Genomic DNA, 20,276 nt, shown 5'->3' with positions numbered 1-20,276 from the left:
CTGTATTCCATTAAGAAAATGAGAAATGACAATTTTGATTTCATGGTGACTGTAAGAGACGCATTTCTTAGTGAAACAAAATATTCAATGAGAAATAATGTTAAGCAGGATTTGATTTTATTCACTGGCATTTGTTTGGATTCTTGGGGGAGGGAATGAAACATTACATCATGATAATACTGGCCTTTGGTACAGCAGAAGACAAGTTTCAGAGGTTGGGAAAGATTTTTTTTTTCTCTTAGAATAATGTGACCTAATGAATCATAACCAGAGACAATTATTAAATTTTGACTTTAGATGATGTTGTTTTTTTACTCTACTTCCGTGTCGTCATAAATACCTAGTAATATTTCTCTTTTTATTTCTGTCTCTTTCAGTATTACGATAGATGATGTTGTGTATGTGATCGATGGAGGGAAGATTAAAGAAACTCATTTTGACACCCAGAACAATATCAGGACCATGACAGCGGAGTGGGTGAGCTTGGCCAACTCCAAACAGAGGAAGGGCCGTGCTGGCAGGTACAGATCCTTTCCCCCCTCTCTCCCTCCCCTCATTTCTCCTCCTTTATGTGTTATTCCCTCCATATATCAGCAGCTCTTCTTCAATCCATTCACAAGTATCAAAACCAATTTCAGTCTGAGGAATTGCACCCCTTGAAAGAATGTCAAATCTCTCAGGAGGTTACGCAGTGTATGCTTGTATCACCAGAATGCTTTAGGATAAAATAGATTTTATCCCACGTTTCATTCATTTTAGCTTCTATTCCACACTGAATTTATAAAGCATAAAGAAAGAAAATAATTTATCCACATATTGTTCCAATCCTATATTACTTTCTTTTGTAGAAAACACTGATTGCATTCCTTAAAAAAATTTGAAAAACATAAAAATGTTATTGTGCTATTTTTAGGGGGGTGGGTAATATGACCAAAATATTAAATCACAACATGAGTAGGGTAGGGTATCGTTTGGGTTTTTTACGATACCAGTGCCAAACTGATACTTTTAAAACGGTACTGGTGCCTAAACGGTGCCTGAACCGATACTTTAAAAAAGAGCCACAAAATGAGGTTGATGACATTAAAGAATGGCTTTTTATTGGATTTTTTTTTTTTTTTTTCAATTGAACCAATTTATTAAAAGTTTAAAGTATGCTTAAATATATAAATATAAATGAATACAAAACACAATTTACTTAACAAATTCACAGTAAAACCTAAGCCACCTAATCCAACAACAATAGGCCTAATTTAACACTAAATAACAGTTACAGTAATAACAGCAGTAGTCTGTATTCTTGGGATTGTTGTGAACTTCCTTTTCCTCGTTTAAAGAAGAGACCAGGAGACGTTGGGATATCTTTAAAGCAGGCATTACTCTTTATTGAGAACCGTGCTGTTCTTCCGCTGAGGTCCTCCAACAAGTCTAACTAAAGGAGTTGTACATTGTATTTTATCTACAGTTAAGGGGGAGGGATTATACAGCAGGGGAGGAGACATTCAAAAAAAGGAATGCAAACGTTGTATAGGTAATTGTATAGGTAAAAGGACACACCTCAGACATAACGGTGTCACCCGTTCTAATTCAATCAGCATAACAGTGTCATTCAGTGTCAGAATGTTGCCTAGCAACGAGGGGGAGAGGACGCTGGCGTTGTCTGTTCGCCGCTTTTCCACCCGACTTTGGTTTAAATTGTAATGTTAGATTTAGATTTTATTTAATTTTTTGTTATCATAACTAGTAAAATCAGTCAGTGCTAATATTGGGACCGTTTTTTTTGGATCTTATCGTCTCAGATGACTCCACTCGGCTGTTTACAGTTGGTCGTTGGCAGTTTGAATGGATTTACTCATGACAGGAGAGGACGCCCGTTGTTACGTCTAAAAACTTTTTTATTTTTATTTTTATGGATTGTTACGGCTTGCTTCTAATCTGAAGGACATTTACTCACCTACCAAACTACACATTTCAGCTGGAGTTCAGATCAGACACTCGCCCCTTCTCCGTTTTCTCTAACTGAAAACCCTCTACCGTGCAACAGTTGTTATTATGGTATAAGCATAACGTTTATCAACCAGTAATACGTTCAGTAAGTCTTACTAGTGTTGCTGCTCACTAGTAAACATTGTGGATTTGTATGTTCTGTACGGATTCCACCGACTCAAGCGGCTGTTTGCCTACCAGTTGCTATCGCTTGGGGATTCCCGTGACTGTTCGTCGCTACCCGTTGCCGTGGGGCTTTCGCCAAGGGTCGCTGCCGATGATCGTGAGGTGTTCACCCATTGTCACGGTTGTTTGCTTGCTGTGTCTGTTGGCTTTCCTATGTGCATCACGGGCGTGGCTTGCGGCTAGCAGACCACTCTCCACGAATGGCATAATGCTGAACTACTCAGCCATTCAACTTCAGAAATTCAACAACTATACCACTCCATCGTGTACATCAGTCATTAAACAACTTGGACTCCTTCGCCGGCCCCGTTACATTCACAGAAGTTGCCGTCGAAAGTTTGTTTTCTCCCGGTCTGATCACAACATCTCATCCATCTGGTCCGGCGTGCGCACCGTCGCTTCTCGAACACGTCATCAGGGCGCCGTCACTCCTAGGACTAGTAGCGCTGGAGTTTCCGTGACAACGCTACGCACTGACTTGGATGGAAACCGGAGAAAACATGGAGTGGATCTCAGTTTACTTCGGCCAATACAGAGACACACTGTTGCAACGAATATCAAGATTGAACTTTTTAATGCACAATCCATCACAAACAAATCTTGCCTCATACATGATCATATTCTAGAAAAGTGTTTAGATATGATGTGCCTTACAGAAACCTGGCATCAACCAGATGTTTATTCTGTTTTAAATGAGACCTGTCCCCCTGGTTACTGCTATTTACAGAAAGCCCGCAGCACAGGGCGTGGTGGTGGTCTGGCTGTCATCCACCGAAGTGATCTGATCTTGTCCCCTATAACCCTGCCTGAGCTGTCTTCGTTTGAATGCCTTGCATTTAAATGTAAGCACCCTCTTTCCACTACGATACTTCTTATTTACCGGCCACCCAAACCAAACCCATCATTCATCCCAGAGATGTCCAATCTTCTTTCAACTCTCTGTATAATGTCTGCTAATATCATCATACTTGGAGATATGAATATTCACGTCAACTCTTCAACCTGCCGTTTTGCAGCAGAATTTCTCCAATTACTCGACTGTTTTAATCTGACACAACTTGTCGATGCCCCCACTCATAACAGGGGTCACACTCTCGATCTAGTCATTACAAACTCTGTTTCTCTCAGCAATCTTCTGGTGTATGATCTGGGAGTTTCTGATCATAAGGTCATCTCCATGAAGATGTCTTCACTATCCAGCCTCATCAAGCCCAAACGCCAAATCTGCTTCAGAAATCTGAAAAACATCAACCTAGAGACTATGGCATCCGATCTCCAGCATCTCCTTTCTGTAAACTGTCTACCACTCATGGATTCAGTGGACTATTACAATAACACCCTCAGAAGCATTCTGGATCTTCATGCCCCGGTAAAAACCAGAACAGTCACTTTCACCCGATCAGCACCCTGGTTTACCAGTGAACTACGAAAAATGAAGACAGCTGGGCGTGCCATTGAGAGGAGATTCAAAACCACAGGTCTCACTGTGCACAAGCTTGCTTTTCGGGAACACCGAAAGGACTATTCAAAGTCACTTATGGAGGCACGGTCAACTTACTACTCAAACCTCATCAGAAATAGTCCCGGAAACTCCAAACAGCTGTTCTCCACCATAAACCATCTACTCAAACCACAAACCCCCTCACTTACAGAAACTACAGAAGAGCACTGTAATAATTTCCTGGACTTTTTCAAAACAAAAATAGACTCAATTCACTCTACCTTTCCTGGATCCTCACCACTATCCACCCTGACTATGCACTCACAGCCTGTAATTTCGGAGCCCCTACATCGCTTTCCAGAAATCTCACAGCAAGAGGTTGAGACGATAATTAAAAAGATGAAACCTACCACCTGTGCCCTCGACCCTTTTCCTTCAGCTCTAGTGAAAGTAAACACCTCTGTCCTAAGTCCTCTGATTACCACAATAATAAACAACTCTCTCCAGTCTGGCAATGTTCCATCTGCCCTAAAAACTGCCATAATCAGACCACTTCTCAAAAAACCCACCCTTGACCCAGATGTGCTTGCAAATTATAGGCCCATTTCCAATCTCCCATTCCTCTCCAAAGTACTGGAAAAAGTTGTAGCTTCCCACCTCCAGGATCATCTCAAATACAACAATCTTTTCGAAAAATTTCAGTCTGGCTTCCGCTCTGCACACAGTACGGAAACGGCCCTGGTTAGAGTCACAAATGACCTACGGATGACAGCTGATGCAGGTTCACCATCCCTCCTCATTCTCCTCGATCTGTCTGCTGCATTCGATACAGTGGATCATGGTATACTCCTTAACCGGTTGCATCAAACCACTGGACTCACTGGCACTGCTCTTAACTGGTTTAAATCGTACCTCACTAGCAGAACAGAGTACATTTCACTTGGAAGTGCAAGGTCCCGGCAACACACAGTTACCTGCGGGGTTCCTCAGGGGTCAGTCCTTGGCCCCATTCTCTTCATCATTTACATCCTCCCCCTCGGCCATGTCATTAGCCGCTATGGAGTCTCATTTCACTGCTATGCTGATGACACACAACTGTACATGAAATCAGAAACACACAACTCCATTTCAACAACAACATCTCCGTCTTCAACACTCACCGCCTGTCTGGAGGAGATAAGGATGTGGATGAAGCGCAACTTCCTCCAGTTAAACAGCTCTAAAACTGAGGCAATTCTTGTTGGCACTCCACATCAAACCCAGTCTTCCTCCATAACTGGTATAACACTCTCTGGTCATGACGTTCCCCTCTCCACAACTGTCACCAATCTTGGTGTAAGATTTGATCCACAACTCAGCTTTGAAGCCCATATCAAAAACCTCTGCAAAACATCTTTCTACCATCTCAGAAACATTGCAAAACTCCGTCCAACGCTATCCTTAGCAGATGCTGAAAAACTGGTCCACGCCTTTGTCTCCTCCAGACTGGATTACTGTAACGCACTTCTCACCGGGATCCCTAACAAAAGCTTGCAGAGACTGCAGTACGTTCAGAATAGTGCTGCTAGGATCCTGATGAGAGTTCGAAAATACGATCACATCACACCCATTCTCCATTCACTTCACTGGCTTCCTGTTACCGCCAGGATTGACTATAAGGTCTCCCTTCTAACCCACCAGTGCATCTATGGAAATGCCCCCCCCTATCTGAAAGAACTACTCACACCTTCAACTACAACTCGATCAACAAATTCAAACCGCCTCCTTCTCCCCAAGACAAAGCTCAGCACTATGGGTGATCGGGCTTTCTGTTCTGCCGCTCCTCGGATTTGGAATGCCCTCCCCGACCATCTGAGGGCACCTCAAACTACTGAGACTTTTAAAAAAGGACTAAAAACATTTCTTTTTAGGAGAACTTATGACTTTTAACCATTCAATCTATTAGTATTTTATCCTTCTTAAATGATCTTAACTGTAGCACTTTGAGATTTGTTCCAAATGTAAAGTGCAGTACAAATAAAATTTATTATTATTATTATTATTATTATTCAAATGTATAGATGCTAATCCAATCAGCCAAACAACATTGTACTCTGAGCTTATGCTAAATGATCAGGAAGTGCATAAAGACAAAATACTTAATGTCTCAAACACTTACACGGCCTGACGTAATCTCCTAAGAATGTCCACAAGTTTACCTCAAAATGTAAAACACAATATAGATAACGTTTTCAGTTATATTCTATTACATTGGAACCTAGATATAACAATGTATAAATTTGTAATCCTACATTCCCCCCTTTGAGAGTTCTAATAACTCTCACATAATACAAATTTAAACCTTCATCAGTCCATTCTATAGCTTATGTTTGTTAACATAAGCCCCATCTTCTAGTCATGTAACTTGGAAAAAGTTACAGGCACATATCACTTGCTCTGTGTTGATTGTCTGTAGTGACGAACAGAGGTGGGTAGTAACGAATTACATTTACTTTGTTACATTTAGGGATGCACCGGTTGACCGGTCAAAAACCGGAACCGGACGGTTTTTGCTTCTAGCGCGCGATCGGCGACCGGCCGGTTTTCTTTTCTTTGTTTTATTTTTCTGCCGATTTATCCGGAAGTGCGCCCGCGTGCACATACGCCTATATTGCAATCATTCGCGAACATGTCACTAGTGTGTTACAAACGGAAACTGGAGAACTGAGGAAGAGCCGCTTTCCTGCGCGAGCCTACCTCTCAGCGCCCTGCACAAGTGCAGATAGTGAGCGTTTGTTCAGCTCAGCTTCATCTGCTCACACAACGCGTCTGCTAATGTCCGATTCGCGAAACAATGACTCCTTTGAACCGAATCATTTTAACGACTGGTTAGAACAACTGATCTGTCCAACACTTGAACTAACGAACCAGTTTATTAATACAGTAACAAATGTACTGCTCATGGTTAGTTCATGTTAGTTAATACATTAACTAATGTTAACTAATGACCATTATTCTAAAGTGTTACCTTTTATTTTACCTTAATTACATTGACTTAATTTGATTTAAAAAGCACCTTCTTAGTTTTTTTTCGTTGCACTAAACATTATTTGATTTAACATTTTGGAACAATTATATACTTTGGTTTTATTTAATTTCACTGGTAAAGACTTTTTTCTGTACACTGAATTTAAAAACAAATGCTGATTTAAGTAACATCTTTGTTTGGATTGCAGAATATGCAGTCGTTGCCTTTAATTTCACCTTTCAGTCTTTTAATTTCCAATTAAATTTCTTGTTAATTTCAAATTGCGGACTTGTTTTCATTAGCCAAAAGCCAATTTAGCCTGTTAAATACCAAATAAACATCTTGTTCATGTATACTTTCATTCTTTTATTGTGTTAAAAAAAAAATAAAAAAAATCGGAAATCGGTATCGGAATCGGCCAGTTTTCTTGAAAAAAATCGGTATAGGAATCGGCCATGTAAAATCATGATCGGTGCATCACTAGTTACATTTACTTGAGTACAGATTTTGGCTACTCTACCCACCTCTGGTGACGAATGACATGTTACAGAAACAAACATGCCACTATGGTCCGTGTAGTTCTTACGGGCAATGTTCTTTTGTGGTTGGAAAAGTCCTTGTGAGTCATTTGTTGACCTAACAGGTTTCCGGGCCATGAAGAATTATCTTCAGTCATATGATGTCATTTTGCTGAAAGATCAAGAATGTCTTGTTGGATTTTGTTCAAGAGTACTTGACCACCATGTTTGTGCATAAGTGAGTCCTTGAAAGCAGCCATCTTCTTTGTTGGTGGTAGGAACTGAATTATGTAGCTGTGGAGAGCTTGGGGTGGAGAGAACATAAACCAGGGTGCACCTGCCATTGAATTGGCTGGGTAGGATGTTTTGGACAGAAGTTCCTCCCATCATGTGCCACCCATGGGATTCCTGCTCCTACTGAAGGCAGGTGTGGCATGCAAATGTTCTTTCCAGCAAACATGGCGTTTCTTGACATATTCATAAGCATTTACATTACATTTTACATTTATGCATTTAGCAGACGCTTTTATCCAAAGCGACTTACAACTTGGGGGTACAATAAGCGATTGGTCTTGAAGAGTCGAGTGAGCGCAACAAGTGCCTGAAATACTTGGTCTCAGTGTTGCACAGGCTAGAGTAGGGCGGGAAAGAGGAGGAAAAGAGGAAAGGAAAGTTTTTTTTTTTTTTTTTTTTTTTTAGGAGGTTAAGTGCTCACGGAAGAGATGAGTTTTTAGTTGACTTTTGAATGTTGTCAATGAATCCACATTTCGGATGGCGGTGGGCAGATCGTTCCACCAGCTGGGAACGTTGAATGAAAATGTTCTGGAAAGGGATTTTTTGCCTCTCTGTGAAGGTACCACAAGCCTTCGCTCCTTGGTTGAACGAAGGCTTCTGGTGGGGGTGTGGCGACGTAGAATCGAGTCAAAGTATGCAGGAGCTGAGTGCGTGGTGGCTCTATAGGCAAGCGTCAGCGACTTAAACTTGATGTGAGTGGTAGCCAGTGCAGAGAGATGAAGAGAGGTGTGACGTGGGTCCTTTTGGGCTCGTTGAAGACCAGACGTGCCGCTGCATTCTGGATCATTCGTAGTGTTTGGATCGCACAAGAGGGGAGTCCAGCCAGAAGCGCATTGCAGTAGTCAAGTCTAGAAATAACCAGGGCCTGGACAAGAAGCTGTGTTGCGTGTTCTGTTAGGAACGGTCTGATCTTCCTGATGTTGTAGAGCGCAAACCTGCAAGAGCGAGCTGTCTTAGCAATGTGATCTCTGAAGGACAACTGGTCATCAAATGTAACTCCAAGATTTCTGACTGATTTTGAAGGGGAGATCAGGGATGCACCTAGCTGGATGGTGAAGTCATGTTGCATAGTGGGACTGGCGGGAAAGATGAGGAACTCAGTCTTTGCCAGGTTGAGCTGTAGGTGATTTTTACTCATCCATGCAGAGATGTCAGCCAGACAGCTGGAGATTCGTGCAGCTACTGTGGGGTCGTCTGGTTGGAATGAAAGGTAGAGCTGAGTGTCATCAGCATAGCAGTGATATGAGAAGCCATGTGCCTGTATGATGGGACCTAATGAAGTAGTGTAAATGGAGAAAAGGAGAGGTCCAAGCACTGAGCCCTGAGGAACCCCCGTGGTCAGTTGATGTGCTTGGGATTCCTCTCCTCTCCAGGCAACCTTGAAGGACCTACCTGTGAGATAAGATTCAAACCAATGGAGCGGAGTCCCTGTGATACCCAGTGATGAGAGGGTGGACAGAAGGATTTGATGATTTACCGTGTCAAAGGCAGCAGATAGATCAAGGAGGACGAGGACTGATGATTTGGACTCAGCTTTAGCTATCCGCAGGGCTTCGGTGACCGACAGTAATGCAGTCTCTGTGGAGTGGCCCCTTTTGAAACCGGATTGGTTAGAGTCCAGCTGGTTATTCTGTGAGAGGAAGGATGAAACCTGGTTGAAAACAACTCGTTCAAGAGTTTTTGCTATGAATGGCAGGAGAGAGACAGGTCTGTAGTTATCTATGAGTGATGCGTTTAAAGTGGGTTTCTTAAGCAGTGGAGTTACCCGAGCCTGCTTGAAAGTGGTAGGGAAAGTGCCAGTGCAGAGCGATGTGTTGATGATGTGTGTGAGTGCAGGAAGGAGAGTAGGAGAGATGGCTTGAAGGAGGTGTGAGGGAATGGGATCGAGAGGACAGGTGGTAGGATGGCTGGAGAGGAAAAGTTTAGATACTTCGGCCTCAGTGAGTGTGGAAAATGAGGAGAGAGTATGTTTGGTCGTGGAAGTGGCTGATCTAAAATCCACAGTGTGTGGGGGTGAGAACTGATTGCTGATAGTTGTTGTTTTGTTTGTGAAGAATTGTGCAAAGTCGTCTGGAGATAGGGAGGTGGTGGGGGGTGGTGGAGGAGGACAGAGCAGAGAGTTGAATGTTCTGAATAGTGTGCGTGAGTTTGAGGTGCTGCTGATTTTGTTTTGGAAATAAGAATATTTAGCTGCGTGTACTTCATTCGAGAAGGATGAGAGCAATGACTTATACTTAGCTAGATCAGATGGGTGATTTGATTTATGCCATTTCCTCTCTGCTGCCCTGAGTGTCGTCCGATGTTCACGAATAACATCAGATAACCAAGGGTTAGAGGGAGTAGCTCGTGCTGGCCTAAAAGAAAGAGGGCAGATATCGTCTAGACATGAAGTTAAAGTGGAGCATAGAGTGTCAGTTGCAGTGTTAACATCCATAGAAGAGAATTGTGTGGATGAGGGAAGGGAGGAAGAGACAGCAGAGGAAAGATGAGAAGGAGAGAGTGAGCGCAGGTTTCGTCTGAAAGTAACTGGTGGAGGAACTGGTGGTGCGTGAGTAGTAAGTTGAAGATTAAATGTGATAAAAAAGTGATCTGAGATGTGTAGAGGTTTGACCAAGATATTGTCTGTAGAGCAGTTGCGTGTGTAAATGAGGTCCAGTTGGTTACCAGATTTGTGGGTATGTGACGTGATGAGGCGTTTGAGGTCGAATGAAGCTAGGAGGGAGTGGAAATCTGAAGCATAAGATTTGTCCAGGTGAATGTTGAAGTCGCCGAGTACTATGAGTGGGCAGCCATCCTCTGGAAATGAGGACAGCAGAACATCTAGCTCATCAACAAAGGTGGTCAGTGGACCTGGGGGGCGGTAAATGACTACAATATGTATTTTAGTGGGAGTTGAAAGCGTTATAGCATGATATTCAAATGTGTTGTTTTTGCAAAGAGCTGTGTGAGATGAGTATTTCCAATTGTTAGAAATGAGAAGACCTGTGCCGCCACCCCTCCCAGTCATGCGAGGGGTGTGGGAGAGAGAGAAGTTATTAGAGAGAGCAGCAGGTGTTGCTGAGTCTTCTGGACGGATCCAGGTCTCAGTCAAGGCCAGGATTTTGAGAGCGGATTGAGTGGCAAAGGCAGGAATGAAGTCAGCTTTATTGACAGCTGACTGACAATTCCATAGCCCCACAGGAAAAGAAAGAGACGGAGGGGCATTAGAGGAGGAGGGAACAGGAAGTAGATTAGCAGTGTTACGGTGCCGTCTACGTCTACGTCTACGTGTAATAGTGGGTCGTGGTTGCGAGATAACGGGGATGGAGTGGACGCACATGGTTAGAGATAGGAAGGAAAGAAAGATGAAGGGAGAAGAAGGAGAAAACTCGGTGCCTTATCGGAGTCCCTGCCTCGGAGGAGTCGCGCAGAGGAAGAGTCGAATACAGATGTCTTTACCCGCGTCGGTCTTCACACGCGGAGGCTGAAACGCGCGCTGAACGCTTCCGCGCCAGCTATGGAACGCTCGTTAAATACAACCTATTCGTTGCTGAGTGAGATCAGCTGCCTCTGATAATTGCAGTTCAACAGATGATAGGCCGTGAATGTCTTTAAATCAAAACCAATTTATGCCTGGATCTAGGCAACTTAAGTGCAAAGCTGTCTCGGTAATAACAACGTCAGATTATCTTATTCAAATGCAATATTGCAATTGGCTATGGCAGTAATACAAGGCTAAAAATCACACACAACGAAATAAAATATTAGTAGGAGAATCAAACTACTAGAGTCGTGCAACAGGACTAAAGAATATGTTCAAAACTTACATGCGCGCTCCGCCGACCTGCTTCAAAAGCCGTTCGCTTTCCCGAATGGCAACACACCTGACTACTGTATATATACACTATTTCGTTCGCTCAGCTGCCTCTGATAATTGCAGTTCAACGTGCAGATGATAGGCCGTGAATGTCTTTAAATCAAAACCAATTTATGCCTGGATCTAGGCAACTTAAGTGCAAAGCTGTCTCGGTAATAACAACGTCAGATTATCTTATTCAAATGCAATATTGCAATTGGCTATGGCAGTAATACAAGGCTAAAAATCACACACAACGAAATAAAATATTAGTAGGAGAATCAAACTACTAGAGTCGTGCAACAGGACTAAAGAATATGTTCAAAACTTACATGCGCGCTCCGCCGACCTGCTTCAAAAGCCGTTCGCTTTCCCGAATGGCAACACACCTGACTACTGTATATATACACTATTTCGTTCGCTCAGCTGCCTCTGATAATTGCAGTTCAACGCGCAGATGATAGGCCGTGAATGTCTTTAAATCAAAACCAATTTATGCCTGGATCTAGGCAACTTAAGTGCAAAGCTGTCTCGGTAATAACAACGTCAGATTATCTTATTCAAATGCAATATTGCAATTGGCTATGGCAGAAATACAAGGCTAAAAATCACACACAACGAAATAAAATATTAGTAGGAGAATCAAACTACTAGAGTCGTGCAACAGGACTAAAGAATATGTTCAAAACTTACATGCGCGCTCCGCCGACCTGCTTCAAAAGCCGTTCGCTTTCCCGAATGGCAACACACCTGACTACTGTATATATACACTATTTCGTTCGCTCAGCTGCCTCTGATAATTGCAGTTCAACGCGCAGATGATAGGCCGTGAATGTCTTTAAATCAAAACCAATTTATGCCTGGATCTAGGCAACTTAAGTGCAAAGCTGTCTCGGTAATAACAACGTCAGATTATCTTATTCAAATGCAATATTGCAATTGGCTATGGCAGTAATACAAGGCTAAAAATCACACATAACGAAATAAAATATTAGTAGGAGAATCAAACTACTAGAGTCGTGCAACAGGACTAAAGAATATGTTCAAAACTTACATGCGCGCTCCGCCGACCTGCTTCAAAAGCCGTTCGCTTTCCCGAATGGCAACACACCTGACTACTGTATATATACACTATTTCTGTATATTTACTGTATATATAAGCTCTAAGAATATGTTGTTTCTGGAGTCTACACTTTGTGCGATGTCCATGATGATTAGTAGCAAGGCAGTCTTGATCATGTTGATGGATGACTGAAGTTCCCGTTGGTGGTTCTCTGCGGTGTTTTCTTTTTCTTCTTCTTCGTGACAGTTGGCTCTGTAGTGGGTCTAGTTGTCCTTCAGAGGTTGTGGCTTCATACGCAGGTGAGAAAGTCTGTGCGTATGGGTCTGGGGACAGCCATCAAGTGGTATCTGCACAGAGTAAGAAAGAAAACAAAACACAACAGAGCAGTATTTGCTCTAAAATACAGTAAACTTTAGTGTTGTCTCATCTGTTCAATCTGAGTCTGCTATTGTTGTTCCTTCTTTCCCTATTTCTTAAATCCTGCGACACCTAAAGAACAGTGAGGTAAGGGTGGACTAGTGTGGGAAGGCCTATGAGGAAATCTTCACCGCAGGATTGGCCCCCGATGCCTGTTGCATTCGGTTCTTTCCTGGGCTCCTCACTGATCCGTGTCCTATCCTATCCCTGTTGGTGGGGGAACAACTTTACAGTGTCACTGTAAAAAATGTGCGCGCGCGTGTGTGTGAGATGCATGGTTCGCGCTTATATCCACCGATTGGGCGGGCCAAGTAATACAAAAATATAATTCCAATCAATCCGGGTGGATGAGAGATAAATCACTTGTTATTGTTTGATAAAGACGTTTTACGAGCCCTGTAGGAGGTATTATCCCGGTTGCCACTTTCAAAACAATCTCTCACGGTGTACTCGCGGGGAGCCGAAGCTCATTAAATATGCAAATCTTATCCAATCCTAGACACTGTAGTCACCTAGACACATGACTCCAGGTTTTCCTTCCCTGACACAACACTGCAGCTGCTGTAATCAACATCACTTGATGTGGTCCGTGATGCATTTTGCTTAGCCTAGTTTTGATTGTTCTGTTCGCTCGTTCAACCTGTCCTGATGCTTTTGGCCTGTAGGGGCAGTGAAGATTCCACTTAATTGTCAACATTTTAGACACTTCCTTGACTACCTGTCCTGTGAAGTGTGTACCCTGATCTGAGTCAATGGAATCTGGTAATCCCCATCTGGGAATGAAATCAGTGACAAGACATTTAGCAGTATGTGCCGCTGTAGCACGCCCTGTTGGATAAGCTTCTATATCTCTAGGTCCTAGCAATTTGGCAGTTTGAACTTGGACAACAGAATTAGCAGGAATACTTTCAATTACCTCAATTCCCTGAGACCTTCTCCTAGCGCCACATACTTTGACTGAATCAACAGGCACATCAGATACTGATTGAATGGCTACATCTGTTTCAAAGAAAGCTTGCAAGTCAGGATAAACGTTATCAGGCTGACTAACCTCATTCACATCAGTTTTCTCTGCAGCTTTATTGCAGTGCAATTTCTTAGTCAAAGATGCTACTCTAGCACAGAGCTGTTTCTCTAGCTCTGAGATATGCAAAATGGACATACGTGGTTTTCATCGGACAGAGACGATATATATATATATATATATATATATATATATATATATATATATATATATATATATTTATTTAGGAAAAATACAATCACGGAAGTTTTGATCATGCAGTCTGCAACGTACTGGCGTGCGCGTGAGATGTGAGATGCATGGTTCGCGCTTATATCCACCGATTGGACGGGCCAAGTAATACAAAAATATAATTCCAATCAATCGCGGGTGGATGAGAGATAAATCACTTTTGTTATTGTTTGATAAAGACGTTTTGCGAGCCCTGTAGGAGGAATTATCCCGGTTGCCACTTTCAAAACAATCTCTCACGGTGTACTCGCGGGGAGCCGAAGCTCATTAAATATGCTAATCTTATCCAATCCTAGCCGTGGGCGTTTAGTTCCAAGTCTTCAGTGCGGCACGCCCATAAAATCTGAGCGTGCAGGAGAGAGCCTCAAAAACAGGGTAGAAAATGGCCTATTACTTATTCATTATGATTTTTTGATTGTAAAAACCACACGAACGTCATAAGTTGACCTCAGACAACAGTTTAAAAAAAAGCCAGTTCATGACACCTTTAAGTGGCTCCGAAATGAGGCACCGAGATCTGTGTTCTGATTCGGTCCGGTTATATAGGGTTTCGGTAGCCTGACGTCGTCATACTCAATTCTAGTCAGAATATGAGTCTGAGACCGCTCCGTTGGGCTGTGATTATGGGGCGTGTTTCAACCGAACCAGGAAAGACCTCAATTGGATAGACCTACAACCAATCAGAGCAACGGAGCGACGCATAACGTTAGTTGTCAAATGTCAACAGAACTCAACTGCACTGTGATGCCATGTCCGTGGGTTGAAGCGACCCCAATTATGTGATATACAGACCCAGGAATGCGAATTTTAGCAGGCAGCCCTGCCAAAATAACACATATTTTACCCCCCAAATGCCTTTTTTTCCCGGAGAACCCTCCCTGGAAAGCTATTGGGCTTGTTTTTGGCTAGTTTTGAGGAACGTTAGCAATTGGGCGGGTTTTGTTGTAAAAACTTGGCAACCCTGTCTGCACGCACGCTGGAATAAGTAGCCTAACGTTAGAAGAACAAGATTAGTGTAAACGATCTTTGCCGGTGTTGTAAAAAAATTATTTAAGGATACACAGAGTACTTACCAACACGATCATCATTTCTGAGAGAAATAGTAAAGGTGAATGCATATACGAACAAGTTCTCCTTTTAGGATTAGAACAAATTCAACCCAAGCGGCTTTTGATGACGTGGATGATTACGTTACCGTTTATCATCTGTCCATCATCGTCTAAAGCCCGCCCTGACAATTTCATTGGTCTGAACAGTTTCTGTTCGGGCATAATTACTTCTCTACCGATCAATTCCAGACCGAACTGCCCGAGTAAAAATGTTGTGGGCGGGGCTAAGTTCGGCTGGCATCCAGGCTAGGGTTTCGGTACCCAACCCTAAATATGAGTCATTTTATTTCACAATAACTGCCTGGCCAAAAGCAAAGTCACCATTTGGATTTAAATAGACAAGCTTAAGAGTCTATGATTGGATCATTATTGCAGTGATTATTATGTTTCTAGCATGTCATATGTTTGGCAAAAGTTCTTCTAACTCTAATTCATGGAGTGCGTAGCTTTTAATTTTTTAAGCAACCATATATGAAGAGACAAGTCAAGTCAAGTCAACTTTATTTATATAGCGCTTTTAACAATGTAGATTGTTTCAAAGCAGCTTTACAGTGTTAAACAGGAAAATAATGCAGCATAATTTTATTCGGCTGTATAGCCATTCTGGAAAAAAACGCTGATGTCATCAGTTCATTTCAATTATCACACAGTGACAGTGTGGGCTTTAGATCAATAATTAGATCAGTAATTTAGTTTAAATGGCTAATTTAGTTTATTAATTAGATTTATTTCGATGTTATTTCGACACACCATATTCCAGGATGACAATGTCAAGATTCATCAGGCTCAAATTGTGAAAGAATGGTTGGGAGGGAGCCTGAAGAATCATACATGTTATGTTTTTTCTATCAAGAGGTGCATACATTTTTGGTCAAGATCTTGTATTGACAATGCAAGAGTCAAGCACTCTGTAAAGTCTCCTCCAGCACATCCCAAAGACTTTCAATGAATTTAAAGGAAAAGTTCACCCCAAAATGAAAATTAATAGGGGTGTGACGAGATCTCGGGCCACGAGATCTTGCAAGATTTAAGTGGGACGAGATTTCTCGTCGAGGTGAAAAGCGGTCTCGTCATATTGTCACGATGGAGTGTGAGGGTGAAGTTAGGATAGAATATACCATGGCAACACTGTGTAGTTAACCATATCTTAGCGCAGTATCATGTTTGAAGAAAAATGTGGTCTCTATTTGCACTTTGAATATTGAGATAGTACTTTGATTATGGTTGCACTTATTTTTTGCACTTAATGTCAATTATTAATTTGTGGAAAGGAGTTAAGTTAGGAGGTCAGCGGTTGTAGAAGCTCATAAATCATATGCAGTTCTAAGGTCTGAGGAAACAAACATACAAGAAAAAAACCAGTCAGTTGAGTTTGTGGCAAAATCTTTTACAGTGCTTGAGTATTGTTGTCTTTTACTGCATATAATAATTCATATTCAGAAAGTAGAACTGAAATGACATACATTACAAGTTGATTAGTTAAAACATTTCAAAATGCACCTGCAGACTATTTTTCTAGGATTTCTTAAAAATACTATGTAAAAATCTTGTCTCGTCTCGTTCTCGTGAACCCAATCTCGTGTGTCTCTTCACACCCCTAAAAATGACCCCATGATTTACTCACCCTGAAGCCATCCTGAGTGTATATGACATTCCTCTTTCAGACGAATACAATTGGAGCTATATTAAAACGTGTCCTGGCTCTTCCAAGCATTATAATGGCAGTTAATGGCAGCCCAAAATTTGAAGCCCAAAAAAGTGAATCCATCCATTATAAAAGTAATCCACATGCCTCCGGAGGGCTAATAAAGGCCTTCTGAAAATCGATGGGTTTTTGTAAGGAAAAAATCCATATTTAACACGTTATAAAGTAAAATATCTAGCTTCCGGCGGCCCGCCTTCCGTATTCACCTGTCATATACACCTAGGATGGCTTGAGGGTAAGTAAATTATGGGATAATTTTAATTTTTCATTCTATCCCTTTAATGTCTGGACTCAGAGGTGCCAATTAATGTGTGAAAATGATCATTCCTGCTCCCTCCCAACCATTCTTTCACAATTTGAGCCTGATGAATCCTACCATTGTCATCCTGGAATATGGCCATGATGGGTCTTCCTAAATGGTTGTTTAAGAAATGAAAAGCTACACCATATAACATGCTAGAAACATAATAATCCAATCATAGTCTCTTAAGCATTTGCCTATTTAAATCCAAACAGCGACTTTTTTTTTTATTTTTATGGCCAGGCAATGTATATCACAATATAGTTATTTTTGCTTGAAGTAAGGTTGTTGCAATATCAACATTTTTAGATACATTTTAAATGTTATTCTCAACACCAATTTTGATATCACAGCAAAAACTAATTATAGTCTAACTAACGCAAGTACAAAGCTCTCAATCTTACTGAATACAGTGAATAATAAAATAAAACCAAGAAACTAATCTAGCAAAAGGACAAATTAATACATATATATATAAATTAAATAAACAGTGCTTAAAGTTTTTCAGGTCTATCTATCAGACACAAAAATACACCAGAAACTGATTAAAATTGTCAAATGTAAAATGGGTAATACTTTACAATGAGGTTGTATTAGTTAACATTAACTAACCATGAACAACACCTCTGTTCAGCATTAGTTAATCTTTGTTAATGTTTGTTAATAAAAATACAGCTGTTCATGGTTTGTTCATGTTAGTTCACAGTGCATTAACTATGTTAACAAGATTTTAATAATGCGTTAGTAAATGTTGAAATTAACATTAACAAAGATAAATAAATGCTTTATAAGTGCAATTCATTATTAGTTCATATTAGCTATTGCAGTTAACTAATGAACCTTATTGTAAAGGGTTACCGTAAAAACATTAAAATAGATAAATATACAGTTTTGATTAAATTAAATGTTCATTGTTTTATATTAAAAGCTACAAAGTTATTTAGTCAAGAGTAGTGAATGTTTTTTTTCTTCTCTTTTTCTTTTGTTATTTGATAAAATGTTGGGTGAATATCCCTTTAATGTTAAAGTCCCATATCATTCCAAACCTGTATGACGTTCTTTTAGTATGTGGAACGTAAAAGAAGATACTCTGAGAAACACTGTAAACTGTTGATCTGTAACTGCTCTCATTTGTAAGTCGTTTTGGATAAAAGCGTCTGCTAAATGACTAAATGTAAATGTTGAAAAGCTTTTAAGATTTTTCAAAATATCTATTTTTTTCCCCACTGCGGATAGAATGTCATATAGGTTTTTAACATGAGGGCGAGTAAATAATGACAGAAATTCAAACCCCCTGATTAATCTGAATCTAAAAACGCTTCTCCTTTCATCTTTTCACATCCTCAGGGCTTTTCATTCATGACTAGTATTTGTGTTCATGAAAGGTCTGTCTGTCCTCTATCTCGGAGTCGAAACTCTGCTTCTCTCAAGGTTTCACTCTTTTTTTTTTTTTTACCACACAGTCCACACAGAGAGGAAAGATGTAGCCTTGAATAGCTTCATTGTTATCTCAGTCATTTAATAGGAAAGTGGACAAAAAAAAATATTCCTGTTAGCTTTTAGTGAAGGCACGTACCTCACATATAAATCCTTTTTGGTTCTCTCCCTTTGTGTCTACCTACTCTGAACGGACTGTAAATCTACTGTGATTAGGAATATGTTAAAGATGTTTTTGATGATGATGTTTAGTTTGTATAGAAAAGACTAAACTGACTTTGTATGTGTGTGAGAGAGCGAGTGTGCAGTTTTGTTTGGTGTCTACGTGTTGGGGTTTAAATTGGCACAGTGACTCATGCTTTTAAGACAGTGAGTGAGAGAGTGCGTGTGTTTGTATGAAAGAGAGATAAGAAGTCAGTCACTAGCTTTGCATCTACATGAATCTGCCCTACTGCTCAGCACAGGCTCTGACACACCATTTCATACTTGTTCACAAACGCCTAAATGTATACCCCCCCCCCCCCCCACATTCATCGCCCGTTGCCACAGTAACTCCATAGCACTGCATTATTCATGGGGAAGCAAATTGACTTTCACATCAGCAAGCTTGAACTAGTCTTGCGTTGACAAACCTTTGACTATCGGCATAAAGTCTGAACCACATTTTATCTTAGATTGGCCAAGATGTGGAAAATGTGAAAAAAATATCTGTCTACATTTGTATCTTTCTCTTCCTCCGCCTTGGAGACTGTCCAAGTCCATGACCCTGTCACCGGTTCACCACTGTTCCTTCGTTGGACCACTTTTGATAGATACTGACCACTGCAGTCGGGAAACACCCCACAAGAGCTGCAGTTTTGGAGATTCTCTGATCTAGCCATCACAATTTCGCCCTTGTCAAACTTGCTCAAATCCTTACGCTTGCCCATTTTTCCTGCTTCTAGCACATGAACTTTGAGGACAAAATGTTCACTTGCTGCCTAATATATTCCACCCACTAACAGGTGCCGTGATGAAGAGATAATCAGTGTTATTCACTTCGCCTGTCAGTGATCATAATGTTATGCCTGATCAGTGCATCTTCGCTTGGTCTGCTAAATTATAAAAAAAGGCCTAAATGTTTTTGTACAGTACCTGTACATGTGATTGAACTCTCAATTACATTTAGCCAGTAGCAATTTGCATTAATCAAAGAGACTTTCCTAATGGATGCAGTGTGACATTGTATTTCCTGTGTCCCTTTTGTTTTTTGTGTGTTTGTGTCTGGCAGAGTGTCTCCAGGGAAATGTTATCACCTGTATAATGGATTGAGGGCCAGCCTCCTAGATAGCTACCAGTTACCTGAGATCCAACGCACTCCACTGGAAGAGCTTTGCTTGCAAGTAAAGGTATCCAATCAAAGGCTCTGTCTTGTCTGTTTGTTTCTGTGCATACTACATTTCACTAAAATGCATGGTTGAATTTCCCCTTCAATAAAGAGATCAATAAAGTATCCATAAGTCTAGCTATCTGTATGTCACACTAGTAGGTGTGTATGCTCTTACAATGCTAAACATATGGCAATCCTCAGAAAGAGAGAGAGACTCTCACTGCTGTTGTTTTTTGGAAATTGGACTGAACATTTACACCGGTGACTCATTCATGCTCCCCAAAACACTCTCTCTTCATTACACACACAACCTCTTTCCCTTGTGTCTGTGTGGCTCTAATGGGGCCTGAAGG

At 41.2% G+C, this 20,276-nt stretch overlaps 1 protein-coding gene across 1 annotated transcript in view; it reads left to right on the top strand.

Annotated features, from left to right (window-relative positions):
* Positions 1-20,276, top strand: part of dhx36 (DEAH (Asp-Glu-Ala-His) box polypeptide 36) — a 77,607-nt gene that overhangs the window by 47,236 nt on the left and 10,095 nt on the right. The window contains exons 15-16 of the mRNA XM_079824910.1: positions 378-521; positions 19,825-19,942. Coding sequence (XP_079681036.1) covers positions 378-521; positions 19,825-19,942 — 262 coding nt within the window. The remainder of the gene's footprint in view (positions 1-377; positions 522-19,824; positions 19,943-20,276) is intronic.

This window comes from Gobio gobio (assembly GCF_949357685.1).
Source record: "Gobio gobio genome assembly, chromosome: 9".
Lineage (NCBI taxonomy): Eukaryota > Metazoa > Chordata > Actinopteri > Cypriniformes > Gobionidae > Gobio > Gobio gobio.
The sequence above is the reverse complement of the archived record's forward strand: the minus strand, read 5'-3'. Positions and strand labels throughout refer to the sequence as shown.